General features: G+C 36.2%; 1 protein-coding gene across 1 annotated transcript in view; it reads right to left on the bottom strand.

The window, feature by feature from the left end:
- Window positions 1-20,601, bottom strand: part of LOC111157377 (phosphorylase kinase regulatory subunit beta) — a 240,406-nt gene that overhangs the window by 18,294 nt on the left and 201,511 nt on the right. The window contains exons 21-26 of the mRNA XM_022518739.1: window positions 16,102-16,163; window positions 15,852-16,014; window positions 14,567-14,648; window positions 12,434-12,491; window positions 9,979-10,069; window positions 6,944-7,146 (exon numbers count right to left, since the gene is read on the bottom strand). Coding sequence (XP_022374447.1) covers window positions 6,944-7,146; window positions 9,979-10,069; window positions 12,434-12,491; window positions 14,567-14,648; window positions 15,852-16,014; window positions 16,102-16,163 — 659 coding nt within the window. The remainder of the gene's footprint in view (window positions 1-6,943; window positions 7,147-9,978; window positions 10,070-12,433; window positions 12,492-14,566; window positions 14,649-15,851; window positions 16,015-16,101; window positions 16,164-20,601) is intronic.

Raw genomic sequence — 20,601 nt, 5'->3', positions numbered from 1 at the left:
TCCTCTTTCCTTTACTGCATAAGCAATGTTACAGTTGAGTAGCTATGACATCAATGGCTTTCTCTAAGCATCAGATGTGTGATCCACAGACCCAGATGTGGGCATCAGAAGACAAGACATGTCTGAAGCATAATTGCTTACAGAGGATGTCCTGGCAGTATGAAAAGCGGAGATGAAAAAGGCTTGATAACATATATCCTCAAGGGTTATCTCCCACTAAAGCCTGACTGACAGACCTAGAGCAGAAAGCAGTTGATTGGAGGTCTTTACAGTAATGGGCCTGTCAGGAACTTGATCTATTTCAACATGAAAGCTGGAGCACAAATCAATAATGAGACAGCAAATCAAATCATTATCAGACTAGAATACCATTCCTGTGAGCAGGTTAATTTTGTTCACAGGAGTACCTGATAGCAGTAATGTTGAGAAACTGCATTGGCAGAATTAACCTTGGAAGAAAGAGAAAAGAAACATGGTAGCATTGATTTAAAGAAATGAGAGTAAATGAAACAAGATGGGATTGGGAGGGAGATAAACCATAAGTGACTCTTAATCTCACAAAACAAACTGAGGGTTGATGGGGGAAGGGGGGTTGGGGGGGGTTATGGACATTGGGGAGGGTATGTGCTATGGTGAGTGCTTTGAAGTGTGTAAATTTGGCGATTCACAGACCTGTACCCCTGGGGATAAAAATATATTATATGTTTATTAAAAATAAAATTTAAAAATAAATAAATAAATAAATAAGGCAGTGGGTGATGTAAATAAATAAATTTAAAAAACCCCAAAACCTCAGCAAGAAAGGTTAAAACAGAGAGATAAAAGTACACGTAGTGCAGAGGAATTCTGGATAAATGTACCATGACTAAAATAAATGTTCCTATTTCTTATGGGCATGCAGCCTAGTGAATGTTGGCATTTCAGGCGGAAGATGGTGTTAAAAGCTGACTGAACTATCAATCTCTTTATTCATAATCAACAAGAGAAACAATAGTAAAAAGTTAGATATGAATGAGTCTGAAATGCTTTAACCTTTAAGGAAGTAAAAAAAAAAATTGTATTTTCCATAACATTCCCCTTTCTTTTAAAATCATGCTGGAATCACTATAATACAGAAAGGGGAGACTTACAGAAGCAACAAGTTTAACAGTTTATAAGAAATCTGACATTCAAGGACCCTATGAATGAATAATTTGCTCATCATTAAACAAACTAAAACCTTCTAGGGACTAACTTAAGGTAAATTGTTGTAAAGAAACATGTAAGTATGTTTCGGCCGGCAGTAACTAACATGCAAGGAAGCCACTGAGTTAGGGAGCTGAGGTTTGAGTAAAATTGATTTAAGGATAAAGTACAATAAAAACATATTAAAAAGATACAAAAATATCTTTTTCCTTTTCAGAAGAACACTATCACAAGCCCCATAGACACGATAATAGTACTTCTCTAAAGTTGTCTGATATCCCTAGAATAGAAACAAGGTTCCAAAACTTTTCTGTTAATGTGGCTGAAGAGCACTATGGGCACAGGTATAGGGTCTACCAAGTATTTCATGAGGGATGATCAAGTGATGGCCGCGTGAGACCAAGTCACATGGCAACAAAGTATATCCAAAAGGGATTCTGAGTTAAGGTTTTTGTATGAAATGCTTGGGGATCACTGCATTGGGTTCTCAAGGAGAAACAACCATGGCAGAAAGGGATACCTCTATGGTGAACGTATCTTACGGCAGCAGAGAGTCTTTGCAAGCCTCGGACTGGAATAGAGAGAGAGGGAGAGGGAAAGAGCAGAGGAGAGAAAGGGAGAGAGAGAATGGATGTTGGATGGGAGAGGTTCCTCCTTCTTGGGATTTCTGGCACGTAAAAGATATCCCTAGATATACCTGTACTCCAAAAAGCCACATGATAGAGGACCTCAAATTACTGAATGTCATGGCAATATTGTTGAAGTTTTACAAAACATCTTCACATTCCTTATCCAGAATCTGCACAATCCAATGAGGAAGCCCAAGCAAAGATAGCTTCCCTATTTTATAGACAAATGAACTGGAATAGGGTCTGGGGAAACATGAACACTAGAGACATTCACTCTAGGTTCAAATCCTGGTTTGTGGTCTTATGACCTTGGGAGAGTTACTTTGCTAAACTTTTACAGTATTTTATACATTTCTTGCAGTGTATGAGGAGCTAATTTAGAATCAGTTCCACATCATCTCCATTGGCTTAGTCTCATGATGAATAAAGGGGCAAAATCTCATTTCTTATGTTAACTTCTAACTATTCAGGCTTCTTGGTGTGCCCTGCACTGTATGTTAAACAGTACTGATGCCAGAGTAGAGGAGTGATAAACAAAAGACGAAAACTATCTGGGGCCAATGTACATCACAGTTGCTACATGAATACTGAATACAAAATGGATCATAAGTTGAAATCATGTAGAAGAGACCATAAAGGTCATAAGGTTTTAGGAAAACAGCAATGTCTGTTTCCCTGAGAAAACAGCAACAGTTTATATAAGTGAAAACATTAATACTTAGGATCAAAGAACAAGAATTTTGTAGTTAGGCAGATCTGGGTATGAATCCCACTTTGACAAACTGGTTTGACTAAGGTCATCTAAGCTTTCTGAATCTTAAGTTTGTTGATTTTTAAAATAGAGGTACTAGTGCCTACCTCAAAGTTGTTGAATCAATTAAATCAGATAATATATGTGAAGTGTTTTAGCATATTGCATGGTATATAATAGGCAATCAATAATATTTGTTATGTTGGAAGAAGAGGAGGAAATAGTTTATCATAGTCAACTTCTGAGTACAATAACCACTTTATTCAGATGCATATGCCCTTAAATCCTTATTAGGAATGCTATAAGGGAGGTACCATGATAAAGCAACTTGAACCATACTGATGTGATTAGCTATGCCATTCCATTAATAAAAGAAGGGAGGAAAGTGCTATATCCTTCTACCTTCTACATGTATAAGTGGATTTTCATATAAACAAGACCCTGTTTAACTTGGTAATTTCCTAAAGTACATGGCTTGTACAAATTAAGTACATTTATCAAAAGTAAAGAGTCCTTAATCATAGGAAACAAATGGAGGGTTGCTATTGGGGGGTGGTGGTAGAATGTGGTAACCGGTTGACGGACATTAAGGAGGGCACATGATGTAATGAGCGCTGGGTGTTATGTGCAACTGATGAAGCACTAAACTCTACTTCTGAAACTAATAACACACTATGTTAGTTTAATTTAAATTAAAAAATAGAAAAAAAACTTAAAGGAAGTAATTTTAAAAAAAAGTAAGAGTCCTTTATTTCTTTATCTAATGACCACAGAAACATGCTATCTTTTGTGTTTCCTAGATTCCCCCCACTGGCTCAAGCAAGCTATCTGAACCTGCTTATAACCTATATATTAAATAATCTGTCAAATTTTATTGAGCATCTCTTGTGAGCTAGACCCTGACACAGACAGGAAGATAAGATGTAGTCCCTCTCCTTAGCAGAAGTAAATTTCTCAAATAAATTATACCTTATTAAGAAAAAATAGACAAAAAAAAAAAAAAAAAAGAAAAAAGAAAAAATAGACTTCTCTCCAATTGAAAATGTACCAGTATTTAGAGCTAAACCTGTGAGTCCCACGTGAGAGGGAAATACACATTAATGAATTGGGCAGGGACATTGTTAATACACACAGTGGAAATATAATGCCCTGATTAATTCCAGGGTGAGTTTCAGGACAATGAATAATTAAAGTTGCATGGCAAATCTTCATTAGGAGGTTTTCTGCTATCGTTAAATACTAAGTCACATGCTGCTGTCCTGACATTTTTATTTTGAGTGGCACAGTTTAAGGAAAAAGGAGTATATTGTTTCTCATGGAAGGCACTGAACATACAGAGTAGCAGATACAAAAACAGGAAGAAAACTATTTTTAGAATAAATTAAACATATTTCATTTCCGTGAAGAGAAATTTCAGGTCAGATTTGAATTCAAAAAAGAAAATTCCAATGAGTTTTTAGAAGAACATAAATTAGCCTAAAATGCTGAATAAGCAGTAAAGGAAAAACTACTAACAGGCTGAAAAACACAGTATTGGAAGTAAAATCCGGGGAAACTGTTAACTTTTACTCTCAGGCTTTGCTTGAACCTCTGCAAGGATGACTATCACTTAAAGAGGCTCTCCTGTATAGAACATTTATTACAAAGAATGTGCTCTGGAAGTTATAACCTTTGCTTCTCAGTCAGATTCAGAGAAATGCCTGAGCCTGGGACAATAGAGTACTTCTAATACCTGGTATGGATACAGAGAATCACATTTCCTTTCATTTAGAGACAACTTACATGAAAGACCCATTTCTATATCCTTATGTGTAGTCAAGAGGTTGGAGTTAAAAATATTAGAGCAAATAGACTGAACAAATCAGGGTATGATTCCAAGTTCTTATAGCTGATTTGGAACACCTCTAAATCTTTGAAAGGAACAATTTTAAGGGATAAAAATTAAGGTCAAGTTCTATGCTGAGTGAATTCATTTCTTGATCAAAAGAAAGGTGAGATAAAGATTGGGAAATTCACCTGAAATAAGCTATAATTGAAATCAGGCCAACAGTTTAAAAATAATAACCTCAAATGAAAAAACTTTAAATAAAACTGAAAAATATAACTTAAAAGTAGAAATCTTCTAGAGAAAATAACGGACACCAATTTTATGTTTATTTTTCAGAGATTTCCCCATATATGCATTATACACATAATGTATAGTATTATTATTGCTCTTTTATTAAAAAACAGAATAATACATTTGCAACTTAGTTATTTTTTCACTTAATTTATCTTGGACATTTATAAATGTCAGTAAAGACTTTCTCTTGTTATTTGTAATGGCTGAACAGCATTTTACTCTCTGGCTATAATAATTTAAACTATTTCCTACTGATGGATATCTAGGTTGTTCCCAAGGTTTCACTATTTCAAAGACTACTGAAATGAAGATTGCTATAAAATATGCCTAAATTCCTAGAATGAGAATTGTTGAAACATGAGGTATGCAGATACTGCCAAATAAGCACCTAGTTTTTTTATATGTAATTTTTGGAGGAAAAACTGTGCAATCGTTTTTTATAAAGTGCTTCATACTCATGTGCAAAATTAAAACTAAGAAATGAAAGGGAAATCAATCCAACACAAAGAAATAAGGAAAAAATAAAAAGAAAGCGCAGTAAACAGAAAACAAAATGATAGGAATTAATAAGTCAAAATTGAAAAGAAATATAAAATACATATTTCTATGAAAATATAATGTCAGATTGAATTAAAAATAAATACAGCATAGATGCTGACTATAATAGATATATCTATACTAAATGAAAAAAGAACATTAAAGGTAAAGAGAAGACAGTATATTAAGCTAATAATGACAAAAGAAGAAAGCAGCCATGGGAACAATATCAGACAGAAAATAATTTGTTATATTTTATGCATTGTAATGGTATCATGGTTACGTTTTTAAAAAGTCCTTATCTCTTAGAGATACACTCTCAAGAATTTACAGATGAGATGAAATGATGGATTTGCTTTAAACTTGGATGGGGTTTGGGTGGGGTGATTAGTTGGGAGGTATGAGTGAAATAAGATTGGCCATATGATGATATTGTTGAAGCTGAGTGAAAGTATGAGCACAGAGGCTTTATTGTATTAGTCTCTATAATTTTGTAGATATTTGAAATTAAAAAATTTTTTTTAAAGAATTCAAGTAGAAAATAAATGGCACAAAGGAAGATATATTGTTAAAATTATAAAGTAATATGGACAAAAAAATTTTAAATATACAAAATAAAACTGAAAAAAATGCAAGGAGGAGATAAATCCATAATTAAAATGAGCAATTTAAAAAAATTTTTTTTACCAAAAATTGAGAATCAAGCAGAACAGAAATAGTAAAGATACTAATAATCTAATTATATTACCAGCAAGCTATACACTTATTCACTCACACATTCACATATATTTGTGCCTGACAAACTCTAAATTCTTTTTAAACCCTAGACGAACACCCCCACCCCAAAACTGGCCATATATTAGATTACTCTATATGCTTCAGTATTGTTTGATTCTGACAATTAGGAGATAATCATGTATGTGATAAAAAATTAAAGAAAAGAAACATTTATACTTTATTTGGTTGTGGTAGGTTTTTAAAACACATTCTCTCATTCCATCTCACATAAAACAATGAGCCTGGTATGAAAGTGAGGCTGGAGAGGCTCAATCACTTATCCCAAGTCACTAAACTGATAAGTGGCAACCAGGACTTCCACTCAGTTCTACTGAATGCCAGAGCTGGGTCAGCCTGCCTGACCACGCTGCCTCACAAAAATCTTGATTAAGAAGATTCAAGTTCACCAGACCCTTACTTTTAATTTCTCCTCCAAACAGAACACTTAAGATTTTAATGATTAAAAATCAGATTCTGGTAGAAAATGGATGCAGTAGAATATTCTGAAAAGGACAAAAATTTTTATTCCAGTATGTCTTCCTGACACCCAGTTTTACTGAAAATCATTCTTCTCTTAAGGTTTAACCATTTTACTTACAGGAATTTTTATAAGTGTTACGCTTAGTGGTGGTTTTTTGGTTTTTTGTTTGTTTGATTGTTTGTTTGTTTGTTTTTTAAGCATGATGCAGTTGTTTAAATCCCTGGAGTTTGATTTTACCAGAGAACAGTGTTACTTCATTATGTTTAATATGGAAATTAAAAAAAAATAGGAATATTCTTTCAGGCCACAGGTATTTATTTCTTCATACCCCCAGATGTTGCCTCTATTACTCTGGGGAAAGATGTGCTTTCCTAGATACTGATCAGGCCTGGGGCAGGCCACGTCTGTTGGAAGACAACTTGAGCAATTCTCTTTAGGCAAATGCAAAGCACTTTACTCACCCAATTCGAATTTTCAGCATGCCGCTGAATAACTCAGGGTTATTGGAGATGATCCAGCCAATATGGATGACCAGTTCTTGCTGAATGACCGCCTCCCTCTCATCATGGGTATTACACTTGTAATAGATGATGTTCTTAATCACTCTCGGAGACAAAGGATTAGAGATAACCTCTTCTTCATGCCCAAAGGCACCCAGAGTTACCTATAAGTGGCAGATTTTTATTGCAAAAATTTCCTAGCTACTAAAAGATAAAAGAAAAAAATTCAAGGCTCAGGATGACTGGCAGGCTGAAATTACTCTACGTGAACTAGGGAATTAGGTAGAATAACTGTTCCTGCTATTTATTAAAATGGCTTTCAAAGCGTGACTCCCACTGGAGTTCATGATGGTTCACAGTCTGGTCTAAAATATAAGGGCAGGTAAGGGTCCCAGTTAGGGGAGTGAAGGTGAGTGGATAAAAGCAGGGAAGGAATATAAATAACTATTAAGAGAAAATTATTCTGAATGACTTTAGTACTAGAAACTCCCCAGAGAAACCAAAATACATTGGATAGTTTTACTTTACTGCACAGTCTACACAATTTAGTAGTTGAGAGTATATTTTTCACTTCTTTTATGGTTTCTCATGTGGAACTTTTGCTCTTTAACAACACTATCACCTTTTGAAAGGCAGATGCAAGGTCATATAGTTCTAGTGTAGCCCCAACTTATCTCAGCATTGTGTTAGGCACCTAGTGAGTATTAAAATACTTGTTGATCTATCTCTCACCTGTGGAGGGGAATAAACGAGGCTGCCCACAGGCCTAGGAAATGAGAAAGCACAGAGGGAAATGACAACAAAAACTCAAAGTAGAGAGTGTTGCTGAAGCTCGCAAGAGGAATACTCTGGGTCCCTCTCCTCTCTCCTTGGCATCTTGCCCCCCAGAAGAGTCTGCAGCACCTCCTTCCTCCTGATTACCCCTCTCCCTCTCTCTTCCATGGACAGTGCACAATTATGAGAGGCAGGAAAATGAAAAGTATATCAAAGGGCGCCTGTGTTTTCTGAGTTGAGGGGAGAGAGCAGAACACGGGGTCTTTTGCCCCAACTTTATGAGGAAGTCAAAACTGAGAACTGCTGGTTTATTATATCACAAGTGGTACTAACCAGTTAGTCCAAGTGTGATTACTTTTATTAAAATGTCAGTGTGTAAAGAAGAAAACAAAGGGAAGGCACATCACTGCCTCTGGAAGCAGTGATGACTAAACCACTGTTTCATTCCAGAGAGCTTGAGGTGATTTGGAAGCACTTTGTAGGAACAGTATTAACTTCAGTTCTCAGGGCAGTATTTCATAAATGAGTGAATGCAAACTTTGAATGCTCTATCCTCATTTCTTTTTTGTGAAGTGGTAAGATGCAGTCAGTTAAGGGACTTCATGCACCTGAAATGGGGCTTTCAGGCTTCCAGGCTTACTCGGCTCTATAAATGTTTCCATAGGAGATGTGCTGGTCTGGCAGGCAGTGGTCCAGCCACAGCCTCACGACAAACCCTCTAGGATATGGGGGGCAGAGTCTCAGGATCACAGGCTGCAAGTCTCCTCCATTTAATGCACAGAATGGACATGACTAACCCTAACCCACCCCTCTCCAAGTGTCAGATGCCGTGACCTCAAAGATCTCCAAAATCTTCTCATATACTCATATGTAGTAGAATTAACTATATTTTCAGAAATACTATGGAGACCTAAAATCCAAGGAAAAATAGCTTCCCAAAGCCCATTTACTTTCTCTCAGAGGTAACTCAGTCCAGGGCAGCAATATGAGACTGTGGCTGGATATGAGGACTGTGGAGAGTTAGAGCAATGGATAAGGTACTTCCTGTACCTTGGTCTATGTAGCTGATGAATGAGGATGAAAATTCTATTAATTCTACTATTAATTTGGAGAAAACAGAGAAAATAACATATGTGAGAAATGATTTAACTTTTTCTCAGGAGTTTTTAATTAGTACAATCACTTTTTCATTGTTAATAAATATTACAAGATAAAAGAATTTACTATTCTAACATTTTAATCTGGATGTCAAGATGAAATAATTTCAGTTTTAATGAATTAAGAGCCCTGAAATATGAGCAATGGGCTGATTCTATTAAGGAGGGTTAAAGTATTTCATATTATTAAAGCTTATTATATCCCTAGGCCAACTGTCAGGAAAGCATGATAAAGCACACATATTCCCAGAGAAGAGAAAGAAAGCAAACAGGTTTTCACTCCAACCAGTGATGATTCAACCAGGTAATTAGAGCTAATGGTAAACAAAACAAAAATGAGCAGCCACATCCCACTCTGCATTCCCACATGCACAGGCTCAATTCAAGCCACATTTATCAAGCCAGACCCCATGCTGGAACAGGTCCTGGAAAAGACCTGGGCCCTGACTTCCAGGTGTTCACAGCCTACCTTGGGACACTTGGAAATGAACTGGGATCCAGGGCAGATTGTGAGAAGTGTCACAGGTCCATCATGAGAAGCCAGTGGAGAAAGGGACCACTGCTAACTGGAGACGGCTCTGTGAGGAGGAGCTAACAAGAGCTGGCCCTTGTGGGATGGGAGGAGCGATAGGAAGAAGTGGCCTAAAGGGTTAAAAATCTGGGGAGTCAAAGCATTTCTCAGAGTGAGAAGAATCTCATGTGGAGTAGAAGGAAAAATGTGCCCTTCGCTATTCACCTGTCTTGACCCTGCCTATCCAAAACCTGTCTGGAGTACTTTAGTTGGCATTATTGCATTTTCTGGGTCAGCAGCCTCACTGATCTCAACACAGGAGTCGGAAACCACATCTCTAAGATACAGCAGGAAAAAGGGGTGGTCTACTTAGTGAATGTGCATCTTTAAGACTAGGTTTTGCTTCTGTAGGAGCCTTCTGTAGAAATGCCTGAGCCATTGTTAATGTGGCTGAGAGGCCTAGGATATTGAGGCTTGCCAGATTTAAAAGCAAGAGTCTTATCCAAAAGCTTTTGGGATGTGATTGAGTGAGAGTCTGAAAATCAGATACTTACCTGTTTGCCCTGCACTAAAACATTAGTAATGGATGGGGCCAGGCTGTCCACTACTTTACTTAAAAGACTTGCTGCACAGCGCACAACCGACCTGGGGGCAAAGAAGAGAGCACGCCAGAGGTTGACAAATCTAAAAGATGGTGAATGAATGGGGGCCCTGATGTGGGAGATTGAAAAATGTGCACAATTAAGTCCTTAAATAATAATTTGGAGGAAATACTGAGCCCAAGACACTGGACCTCATATCTGAGGTCTCCCCAACTGTAGGACCATCCAGAATTAGGAAGGGAACCCCTCATCCTTATCTCTGCTACCAGCATGATTCATGCCATTATCAATTTAAAAAGAAAGAAAAGGAGCCTAACCATCCCTTTGAAGGGGAGTAGAGTTAGGAGGAGTTATTAAGTGACTATTCTGATTTTGCATTAAAAAATTCATTATTGGGGCACCTGGGTGGCTCAGTGGGTTAAGCCTCTGCCTTTGGCTCAGGTCATGATCTCAGGGTCCTAGGATCGAGCCCCGCACTGGGCTCTCTGCTCAGCAGGGAGCCTGCTCCACCCCTCTCTCTCTGCCTGCTGCTCTGCCTACTTGTGATTTCTCTCTGTCAAATAAATAAATAAAATCTTTAATTAAAAAATTCATTATTAAGTCTGTCACTATAAATGTCTTCTATTCCTATAACCACTTTAAATCATGTTTCTTTTGGTGCCTAGATAACCAAATTCCTGGATTTGGGGACTCGATAAGTAGTCAATTTCAGGAAGTGATACAATGAAATACCAGCATTTTTTTTCTTGATAGAGCCAGAATGTTGGAGGAAGGAACACACATTGCTATTTTTACATTTCCGAAAAAGTCTCAGATTCTAGAGAGAACAGATTTTTTTTTTTTTTTAAAGCATGGCACATGCAATACATAAGACATTTTTCCCTCAAAAGTAAAATTCATGTGGAACTTTTAGAGGAAGAAAATAAAATGAAAATGTAGGTTTCAAACAGTTTCCTATATTTCAGGATATCCATGGAAGCTGACTTATAAAAAGTATCTATATTCCTTAATTCCAACATAGATGGACTAGTAGAAAATTAAGTCAATAACTGGTAAAGTTAGTGAAACAAACGCTTCTTACTTTTAGAGAAGCTTTCATCCACACATTTTAAGACCAAAAGACATACTTAACCCTCAGAATGCAAATAAGCCCACACGTTTCAAGCAGCTTCAATTTTTCCACATTCTGTGTATGTTACCTGTTTTCCATGTACCAGAAAAGTAGTAATGTGTGGGGCTATAGAGGAAGAAAATTTCTGGGTAAAGGCAGCCCCGTAGCGTACCGCCAACCTAAGTGTGTCAGTGGAAAGCCACAAAAGGGAAAATACAGTAAATAAACTTCCAGGAGTTTGTTCTTTTAAACATAAGAGTCAGCACTCTAAATATCTGCTAGTTAATGCTTTATCTAAAATCCAAAAATAATAACATAAAGTAAAAACAAGTTCACTTAGCAAAAAATTAGACTATAGACCACATTTGAAATATACTGGCTGAAAAGCAACATCTATTGGCTTGTATGTCTTACTGTGCTGAGAATTTACAGTGCAAATTTGAGATTTAGCCAGAGGATTATTATAGTATTTCTTCTGGGTTGGAATGGTATATTTGCTATAAATCACAGAGTTGATATACTGCTAAGAGATGGTCTTGTTAAATCCTCTTACTTTAGAGATTAGAAACCTGAGGCTTGTTGAGGTTAAGAGAATTTCTTATGACATAGTTTGAGATGTTTTTTTCAAAATGAGATAATAATGGGTCATTTAAAAAATACATGTATTCTTACTTTCAAAATATTAGATTCTGCTAGTAAAATGGCTAGAATTGCTTCAAAATACAGAGGGCTATGCATTTAGGTATACCTACCCCATTGTGAACTGAAACAATTTTATCTCATCTTGCCCAATTTTTTTTTCCCATTCCCGGGGAGACTACTTCTGCAGAACATATTAGTTATTTTACATGAAGCAACTATAATCACTGGGATTCATTCAACTTAAGTAGTGAGAGAACTGCCTTCTATTATTTTTGCTTATGATTAAATGAACCATTGGTCTCTTTTCATGGCCTTCTATGAAATACAAAGTAGAACCTAAAGCACCTTGCTGGGACAGAGGAGACGCAATGAGGAAAAGAGTCATTAGCATATCATTCCAGTGAATAGTCTCTCCAGGTTCTGTTCCTGTGGAGGTCCTTATTCCCAGACATTATTTTTAATAACTTGGGAGAGCCACAATAAAATGGAATGTAGGCAGACCCTTAGAAAGTAGACAGAATCACAGCCATAACCTTGGAGTTTCAAAGTAAAAATTAGGATAAATAACCATCTTTAAGATTGCCCATTATGTTTATGCTTTTAAATATGACAACACAAAAAATAAAACATAATGACAAAGACACTAATACGAACCAAAGCTTTTTGCTGCCAGCTCTTCTATAGACTCTCTCAATGTGATCAGAAATGGTACCTAGACATTGGATAATAGAGTCTTTGTTGAAAAAAAAAAATCCTTTTAATTAAATACATAACATTTATTCTCTTTCAAAAAAACACTCTTGTATTTCATTTTGTTCCACTAGAGTTAATCCCACATCCAACAGTCTTCTGAACTACCTGACATATTGAAACAGGTAACCCAATATATTATGTGAATGTCCCAGCCATAATTAATATTTAGTTTGAATATATGATTTTGGTGAGTACTTTATTTCTTGAAATTTATTACTTTCTTAATTAATATGCAATCTAAGTTTTTAACAAATAAAAATAAGTTATTTTAAGTAGTGCAGAAAATAAACAGAATACAGAAAATTGAACAAGTACTGCAGACTCTGAATATACACGATCATTCATTTATTTATCCCATGAAAGTTTACGGAGACTCTCTTACGTGCATGATCATTCCAATACATACTAATCCTCAGAAGACACCACTGGGTTTCATTCTTTGACCACAATTTACATGTGATCTGGCTTCATGACTAGCTTGTCAACAAATTAATGATGGTGACAGGACAGAGTAGCAAAAAGGAAACATGGGGAGAGAACAAGATCTTTATCATTTTACCATGAATTTATTTTTATAGCTTTATAACAAATTAGGTAAAATTATATTCAGATTCTGTAGATGCTTATGATTTTCAACATATCATAAGATTTTACGGATTTAAAAACTTAGTCTTTTAACTATCTAAGCAAAAGATGAGTATTATTCCTATTTATAAAAATATCCTTTCAGCATTTTCACTATAAACTATTTTTTATAAACTTTGTTTTATTTTAAAGGACTACTAAAATAACCATTCCACATTCTAGGTTCCTAAAAAAATGTTTGCTTTTTAAAACTCCCATTGTTTTAAAGTATAAATTTCAATGAATGTTCTCAATATAATTGGGATTCTGCTTATAGTTTCAAGACTAATTAGAAACACGAGGGATTCAGTTTGAAGTTTGCTTAAAGTTTTTCTGCCTTTAATCGGTTAAGAAAATTAAGGCTACTCAGTTGACATATATAATATTCAAGAAGTTTATCTCTTTACTACAATAATGTAAAAACTAGCTATACCTTATATGAATAAACAATTATATTTAGTACACTCCTAAAACTATAAATCTTATTAATTACATTGCTGTTTAGAATCCTGACTCAATCTCTAATCCTAAACAAATCAACATGCCCCTCTAACAGAGGACAGAGCCAAAAACTTTGAGTATCTTGAAATGTATTCTATATTATTCTATGTAATAAAACGCTAGAAGCAGACCATGATGGAGAATTCAAGAATTCCTTAGAATGCCTCAACATACAACTGTGGATTTCAGGGGTAATTGGGTCACATCCTTAATGCAGAGAGGACATGATTAGAAATGATTTATTTTTGTTGGGGCGCCTGGGTGGTTCAGTGGGTTAAGCCCCTGTCTTCGGCTCAGGTCATGATCTCAGGGTCCTGGGATTGAGCCCCACATTGGGCTCTCTGCTCAGCGGGGTGCCTGCCTTCCCCTCTCTCTCTGCCTGCCTCTCTACCTACTTGTGATCTCTCTCTCTCTGTGTCAAATAAATAAATAAAATCTTAAAAAAAGAGAGAGAAATGATTAATTTTTGTTATCAATGTTATCAATTATAACAATTAAATTTTGTTATCAATTTTGTTATCAATGTTTGTTATCAATTCTATTAAATGCCATATTCCATTGGCTGCTGAAGACCATGAGGGAGCTAATTTTTATAGCTATAATGATTTAATATTGTTCTTAAAAACATTCAGGAAATAAAACTGGAAACAGAAACTGTCAATAAAGAACTATGAAAGAGTCATCAGAGGTTAGCAGTTACAGGCAGAATCAGGCTTTACCACCATTCAGACAATCAGAGAAACAATCAAACATCACTGCATGAAAGCAATTTAGGAGTTCATACATCAGTCTATACCACTCTAGGGGGTATGAATAAACATTTTCCATTTAAAGGTTAAAAAATGGTTTAATGGAGAATAAAATAAGGTCTCATTATTTAAAAATGTTCTCTTAGACATGTATACTTACCTTCCCTGGTGATGAAGTTGGGGCCTTCTCTTTTGAGCAGTATACCCAGCAGGATGGCTTGGCTAGCCAGACAACTGCAGTCCTAAAAATGCAAATCACAGTGAGTAACTGGAATAAAATGGATACAAAAGTTACCATAGGGAGTAACTAATCAGGCAACCACCTGATGCAGAGAGGAAATCTGCTATTATTAAAGAATTAACGAAAAATATTAAAGAAAAAAAAAATAAAGAAAAATAAAATGTTGCTGATATACTACCAAGCAGTAGATGACATTAAACAACTATTTATCTTAGGTATCTTGGAGACAGAGAGTAGACAGGTTGGTTTCCTGATGTAGTAGTATTTAATAACCAAATTTTCCAGAAAACAAGATAAGCAATGGACAGAAAATATATTGTCTCCAAGCATTAATACCTGATTAACACTTGATTTTGCCACTCTCTGATCTGGCCAAGTCATTCAATCTCATTCCTTTTGCTTATTCATAAATGAGAGACCATGTTGCTATCAACATGTTATGAGATGGATAAAAGCAGGGGACATGCATAGAATGCTTTTTATGTATTAGGGCACCAGGCTATGTGCTTTATGCTTACCATGCTTACCATATTTCTCATGTTTATGGAAATCTATAGATAATGTTAATCAATAACAAGAACAAAAGATGTCTAGTAGGATACATAGTTAACTTGCATGCTCAAATTTGTGGTATAGCCCAATAAGATGTCATAGTGTTATAGTTCTATCATTAGAATTTCATTTCCTTGGATAAGTAGTATAACCCACTCTCACCCCACCTCTTTTAAAATGCAAATACTCTTAGGGAAGGTCAAGTATTAGGTTGTTCACATAATATTCATATGAATATGGTCATAGGAGTGCTTTCCTCAATGAATGGAGAGACTTACAGCAAGCATTAAGACATAAACACGGGATAAGAGAGAAGATCCAAGTTGTGAAAAGGATGGGAGAGTGCCAAATGAGAAGTCTGGAGATCCCAAAGGCAACTATTCCTGACATAACTTCTTTAATGGCTCATATAATACCTTCATACCCAAGGCAACTCAAATCATCCACACTCCTTAAGCATCTTTAAGACACCGATGTTAATGTTAGACCATGAAAACAACCTCTCATTACTGCCTCTACCATAGAGAGGCCATCTACCTCCAGGCACTTGCATCTACCTTCTTTGAGAGGACGAAAGAAATACGGCTTGGCCCTGAGAATTCCTGCTCTGCCAACCTCACTCAGAGTCAGGTGGGAATTACATCTTCCTTACATTGAGTTTTTGAAGAATTTCATGGGTGGGCTTGTTCTTCCATTCAGTAATGGCAATATCTGGTTGCTGTTCTAGTTCAGGAGCACTAGGGGTACTGCTTTGTCGTTTGACTTTTGAATGTTTGGGAAGTTCTAGTTCCTCAAAACTCTTAAATTCTGGAAGCCTAGAAATTATAAAAAAAAAGTTTCAGATTTCCTACATTTCTAATTCTAGTTTCCTGCTTTTCTAATAATAACCCAAAGGGACTTACTCTTCTGTTTCACTGATTCGTAGGAAGTCAAGTTGTTCTACTACGGCTCCAGATATTAGTGTCTGAAATGTGATTGAGAAAAAATTCACAACTCTTAAATTCATGAAGCCATACCCTTATGATCTGTGCATATACAATTCTGTAAGTATATAATACTAAAAAAAAGTTTATTTTAAAAAGTACACACAATTCTTAGTTTCTTAAATGAGCATTCTAAAATCAGAGAGGTTTTCATATACAACAAAACCCTCTTAAAAAGAACAAATAAATCATGCTACAAGTTCATGCATCATAGTAAATAGGAAAGTCAACATAAGTCTCTCTGTTCTGAGAATTATATGCATTTATTTTTAAGCTAGAGTTAAAATTCAGTATCTACTAACATGTTAAAAATAGTTTGAAATTAAAAAAACAAGAAATACTAAAATTGTTTTGAGAAAAGATGATAGGAAATTGCACTTTGGATTCTGTTACCGTATATATTTCAGGGCTATCTAATGATAGGATACTGCCAAGTCTCCATTTTTCAGGATCAGGAAGTTGTTGATTATTGAGGCCAATCCTTCTCTACATTCTGGCAACCCATATTTGGTCATTTTATTTTTCATTAGTTCCTGATTATAGGTTAGCAAACTAAATAAGGCCAAACTCAAACACAGTTTTTATTTGTCAGGGGTTCATGCGAAGAGCATAAATGAATGAAAACCCACAATGGTTTTTTAGCAATATGTGTCACTTCTAATTATCTGATGAACTGTCAGATAAAATTGAGAAATGTTATGCATAAAAAACAAGCCATAAATTATTTTAAAAATAAGTCAATTCTTCAATCAAAACTGTCTTACATGTATTACTTTCTCAATTTTCTCACTGTTCTTTTCAAATATGAAGCAACATGACACAGGGAATGTTGCACTTGGCTAACCACCCAGAGCTGTACTGCCTTCTCCTCTAGAGAAAGCTCATAAACAAAGTAGATCATCAACAAATAACCTATTATAAATGTCAGGACATATTACCAGCAATCATACTAAAGCCTTCTTTCAGACTTTGAGTGAGGAAGGCCAAACATGGAAGCAATCTGCACATTTTCATGTGGCAGCAATAGTCAGGGTCTGAGAGCAGTCTGTGCCTAGGTAGAGAGCAGCGTTGGGCATAATAAAAGTCCGTTGAGTGATATTTCCTAAGATTTAGGCTCAGATCTACACATCTTTCTCTCTGATTGACTAATTTGTTAGACAAATATTTATTGAACACCTACCATATTCCAGGCACTCTGCTAGGTATTAAGGATACAGCGCAAATAAAATACACAAAATCCTTGCCCTTTTGAAATTGACCTTAGCTGTGTAGGAAGAAGACAACATAAACAAACAAAAATCTAAATATGCTATGTCAGATGATGTTAAGTACAAGGTAGAAATAAGAAAGGTAGGGGATGAGAAGTGTTGGGGTAGGATAGTAGGAGGAGGCAGGTTTGCCATTTTATACAGGTGATCAGAAAATACTTCCTCTCATAGAGTGACATGTATGTGGAAGCTGAAGGAAGTCAACAATAGAGATCTTAAGGAAGATTGTGCAGGGCTGAGTTCCTGAAGTGCAAAGTTCTTGAAGCAGAAGCATGCCTGGTGTGTTTTAGGATCAATAAGGAGAAGAATGGATATGGAACACAGTAGACAGGACAGAGTGGTAGGAGATGAGGTCAGAAAAAAAGGTTCAGATCATGGATAGTACAAAGACCATTGGAAGGACTTTGGTTTGTTTTCACTTTGTATGAGAAAGAAAGTCAGTAAAGGCTTATGATATGTCATATAATCTAACTGCCTTATGAGTAGGTAGAGGATAACTGTCTTATGGCCAGTAGGAATTAAGACTACTGTAAAAGTCTAGGCGAGGCATGATGGTAACCTGAGCTGTGATGTTAGTGTTAGAAGTGATGGAAAGTAGTTAGATTCGGGATATAATCTGAGGGTAAAGAAAACCAGAATTGAGGGACACCTGGGTGGCTCAGTTGGTTAAGCAGCTGCCTTCGGCTCAGGTCATGATCCCAGCGTCCTGGGATCGAGTCCCACATCGGGCTCCTTGCTCATCAGGGAGCCTGCTTCTCCCTCTGCCTCTGCTTGCTCTCTCTCCCTCTCTCTCTCTCTGACAAATAAATAAATAAAATCTTTAAAAAAAAAAAAAAAAGAAAAAGAAAACCAGAATTGATAATGGATTGTAATAATGTGGGATATGAATGAAGGAGAAGAGTCAAGAATTATTTGATGCTCAAATCTAATAGCTAATACTGAAAACATAAGAAAAAATTTTTTTAAAAGATTTTATTTATTTGTCAGAGGGAGAGAGAGAGAGAGAGTGCACAAGCAGGGGGAGCAGGGCACAGAAGGAGAAGCAGGCTCCCCACTGAGCAAGGAGCCCGATGTGGGACCCAATCCCAGGACCCCGGGATCATGACCTGAGCCAAAGGCAGATGCTCAACCAACTGAGCCACCCAGGCATCCTGAAAAATAATTTTGATTTAATATTTTCTGTTATTAGCCTACCCACTCTATATACTGATTAAGCTCATAAGGTATATGTTAATAGGCAAATGCTAAATTCCACTAATAGTCTCTATAGAGCTTTTGATAAAAAAAAAAAAAATTCAGTTGGTTAACAAAGTCTCCTAAATTAGTTTTATAAAAAAAATTACACTTATAATTAATTTACTAGGCATTAATACATTACTTCTGATGGTAATCAAATGTCTTAACATTGTTATATATATGTTAAATGAAATATAATATTCAAAAAGGTATCCTGCTCTGAGATACTTAATTATATCCCACCAAGGTCCTTTCCAGCTGAACATCCTACCTAAGACTGCACTCCATCCTACCATCCTGCATTGCTCCCTGGCTTTGTTTCTGATTTGGCTCCCCCACTAGAATAAGTCCCATGAGATCAGAGGCCTTGTATATTTTTTTCACCATTTTATCCCCAGTGCCTAGAGAGGGAGCTCAATCAATATATGTTGAATCAATGAACCAATATTCGTGTCTTTCCTAAAAGAGAATAGTAGTGAGCAGAGCACTCTGGAAATACAGAGATGACTCAGGCTTGGCCTGAAAAAGTTTTCAATACAGAGAGAAGCAGACACAAGAAACTAGCTACACTTAAATTAAGAGGTATAGCAAAGGTTCAAGCAAAATGCCACAGAATCACACAGGAATGTGAAATTAATTCCAACCTTGGAGACGTCACTAAAGAGGTGACATTGACCTAAATTATAAAATTAAAATATTTAGAAGGAAAAAAAGAAAAAGGCAAGGATAGAAGAGAATAACAACATGAGCAGGAAAAAAAATCCAGTTACATACAGGGATTTTTAAAGTACCCAGTATACTTAGGAGTGGAAAGCAGGGCTGGGAATGAGCTGCATGGAAAGATCCTGGGTGATGAGGCAGGGAGGGAGGTTGGGGTCCAGTGATGAGAGAGACTGTGGAACATGGGCCAACGAGATCTGAAAGGGCTTGAAATAAAAAGAGAAGCATAGAGGTGTCATTTTCATTTACTATATTAAAGAGAAGACAAAGGCTAGGGTAGGGGGATGAGGGGTTATTGTTTAATAAGTACAAAGTTTCAGTTTTGCAAGATGAAAAGAAGTTTATTCTCTGGTGAAAGGCTCTCTACTCAAGGGAGGGACGGGGCACAGCAGAGAGTAGGAAACATAGATGCCCTGGCTCCTTCCACAGCCCTGTACTCAGGATATGAAAGCAAAATGTATGTTCTTTAGGCATGAGGTTAGATGTTTATTTTGGAAACTGAAGGACCTAGGAGAAAAAAAACTCCAGATATTGGCACCTGGGATTTCCCCCAACAAAAAGAGCCCTTGCTATCAGACTACCTGATAAATGACATCATTGTGACAAAAATCCTTGTTCCCAAACATAGAGCTTCCAATAAATTTATTCTTTCACTCTTAAAAATGAATGGATAGCTAAAGATTACCACACAACTTACAAATGCCTCCAACATGAAAGACTGAGCACAATAAAAACAAGAATTTTTTTTTTTTTTAAAGAAAGAGATCAGGCAGAGATCGGGTAGAGAAGAAAATTTCAAAAGTTCTCTAGTAAATAATCTCAGAAAGATAAAATATAATATCCAGAAAATATGAACATGATATTATGAAAAGGGAGAATTAAAAACATGATAGCCAGAATATAAAACTTAACAAAGAAGCTGCATGATAAATACAAAAGAAATTTTTACAGAAAGCATGACAAAAAGACAATAGCAACAGGAAGTGATAGAAAATAAGGGGGAAAAGATAAAAAAAATTTTAGGTAAAAACCAATAAAGTAGGGCCCTTGGGTGGCTCAGTGGGTTAAGCCGCTGCCTTCGGCTCAGGTCATGATCTCAGGGTCCTGGGATCGAGTCCCGCATCGGGCTCTTTGCTCAGCAGGGAGCCTGCTTCCCTCTCTCTCTCTCTCTCTGCCTGCCTCTCCATCTACTTGT

Source organism: Enhydra lutris, unplaced genomic scaffold (genome assembly GCF_002288905.1).
Source record: "Enhydra lutris kenyoni isolate GAN:26980312 unplaced genomic scaffold, ASM228890v2 scaffoldscaffold54, whole genome shotgun sequence".
Lineage (NCBI taxonomy): Eukaryota > Metazoa > Chordata > Mammalia > Carnivora > Mustelidae > Enhydra > Enhydra lutris.
This window is presented reverse-complemented; position numbering and strand designations above follow the sequence as displayed.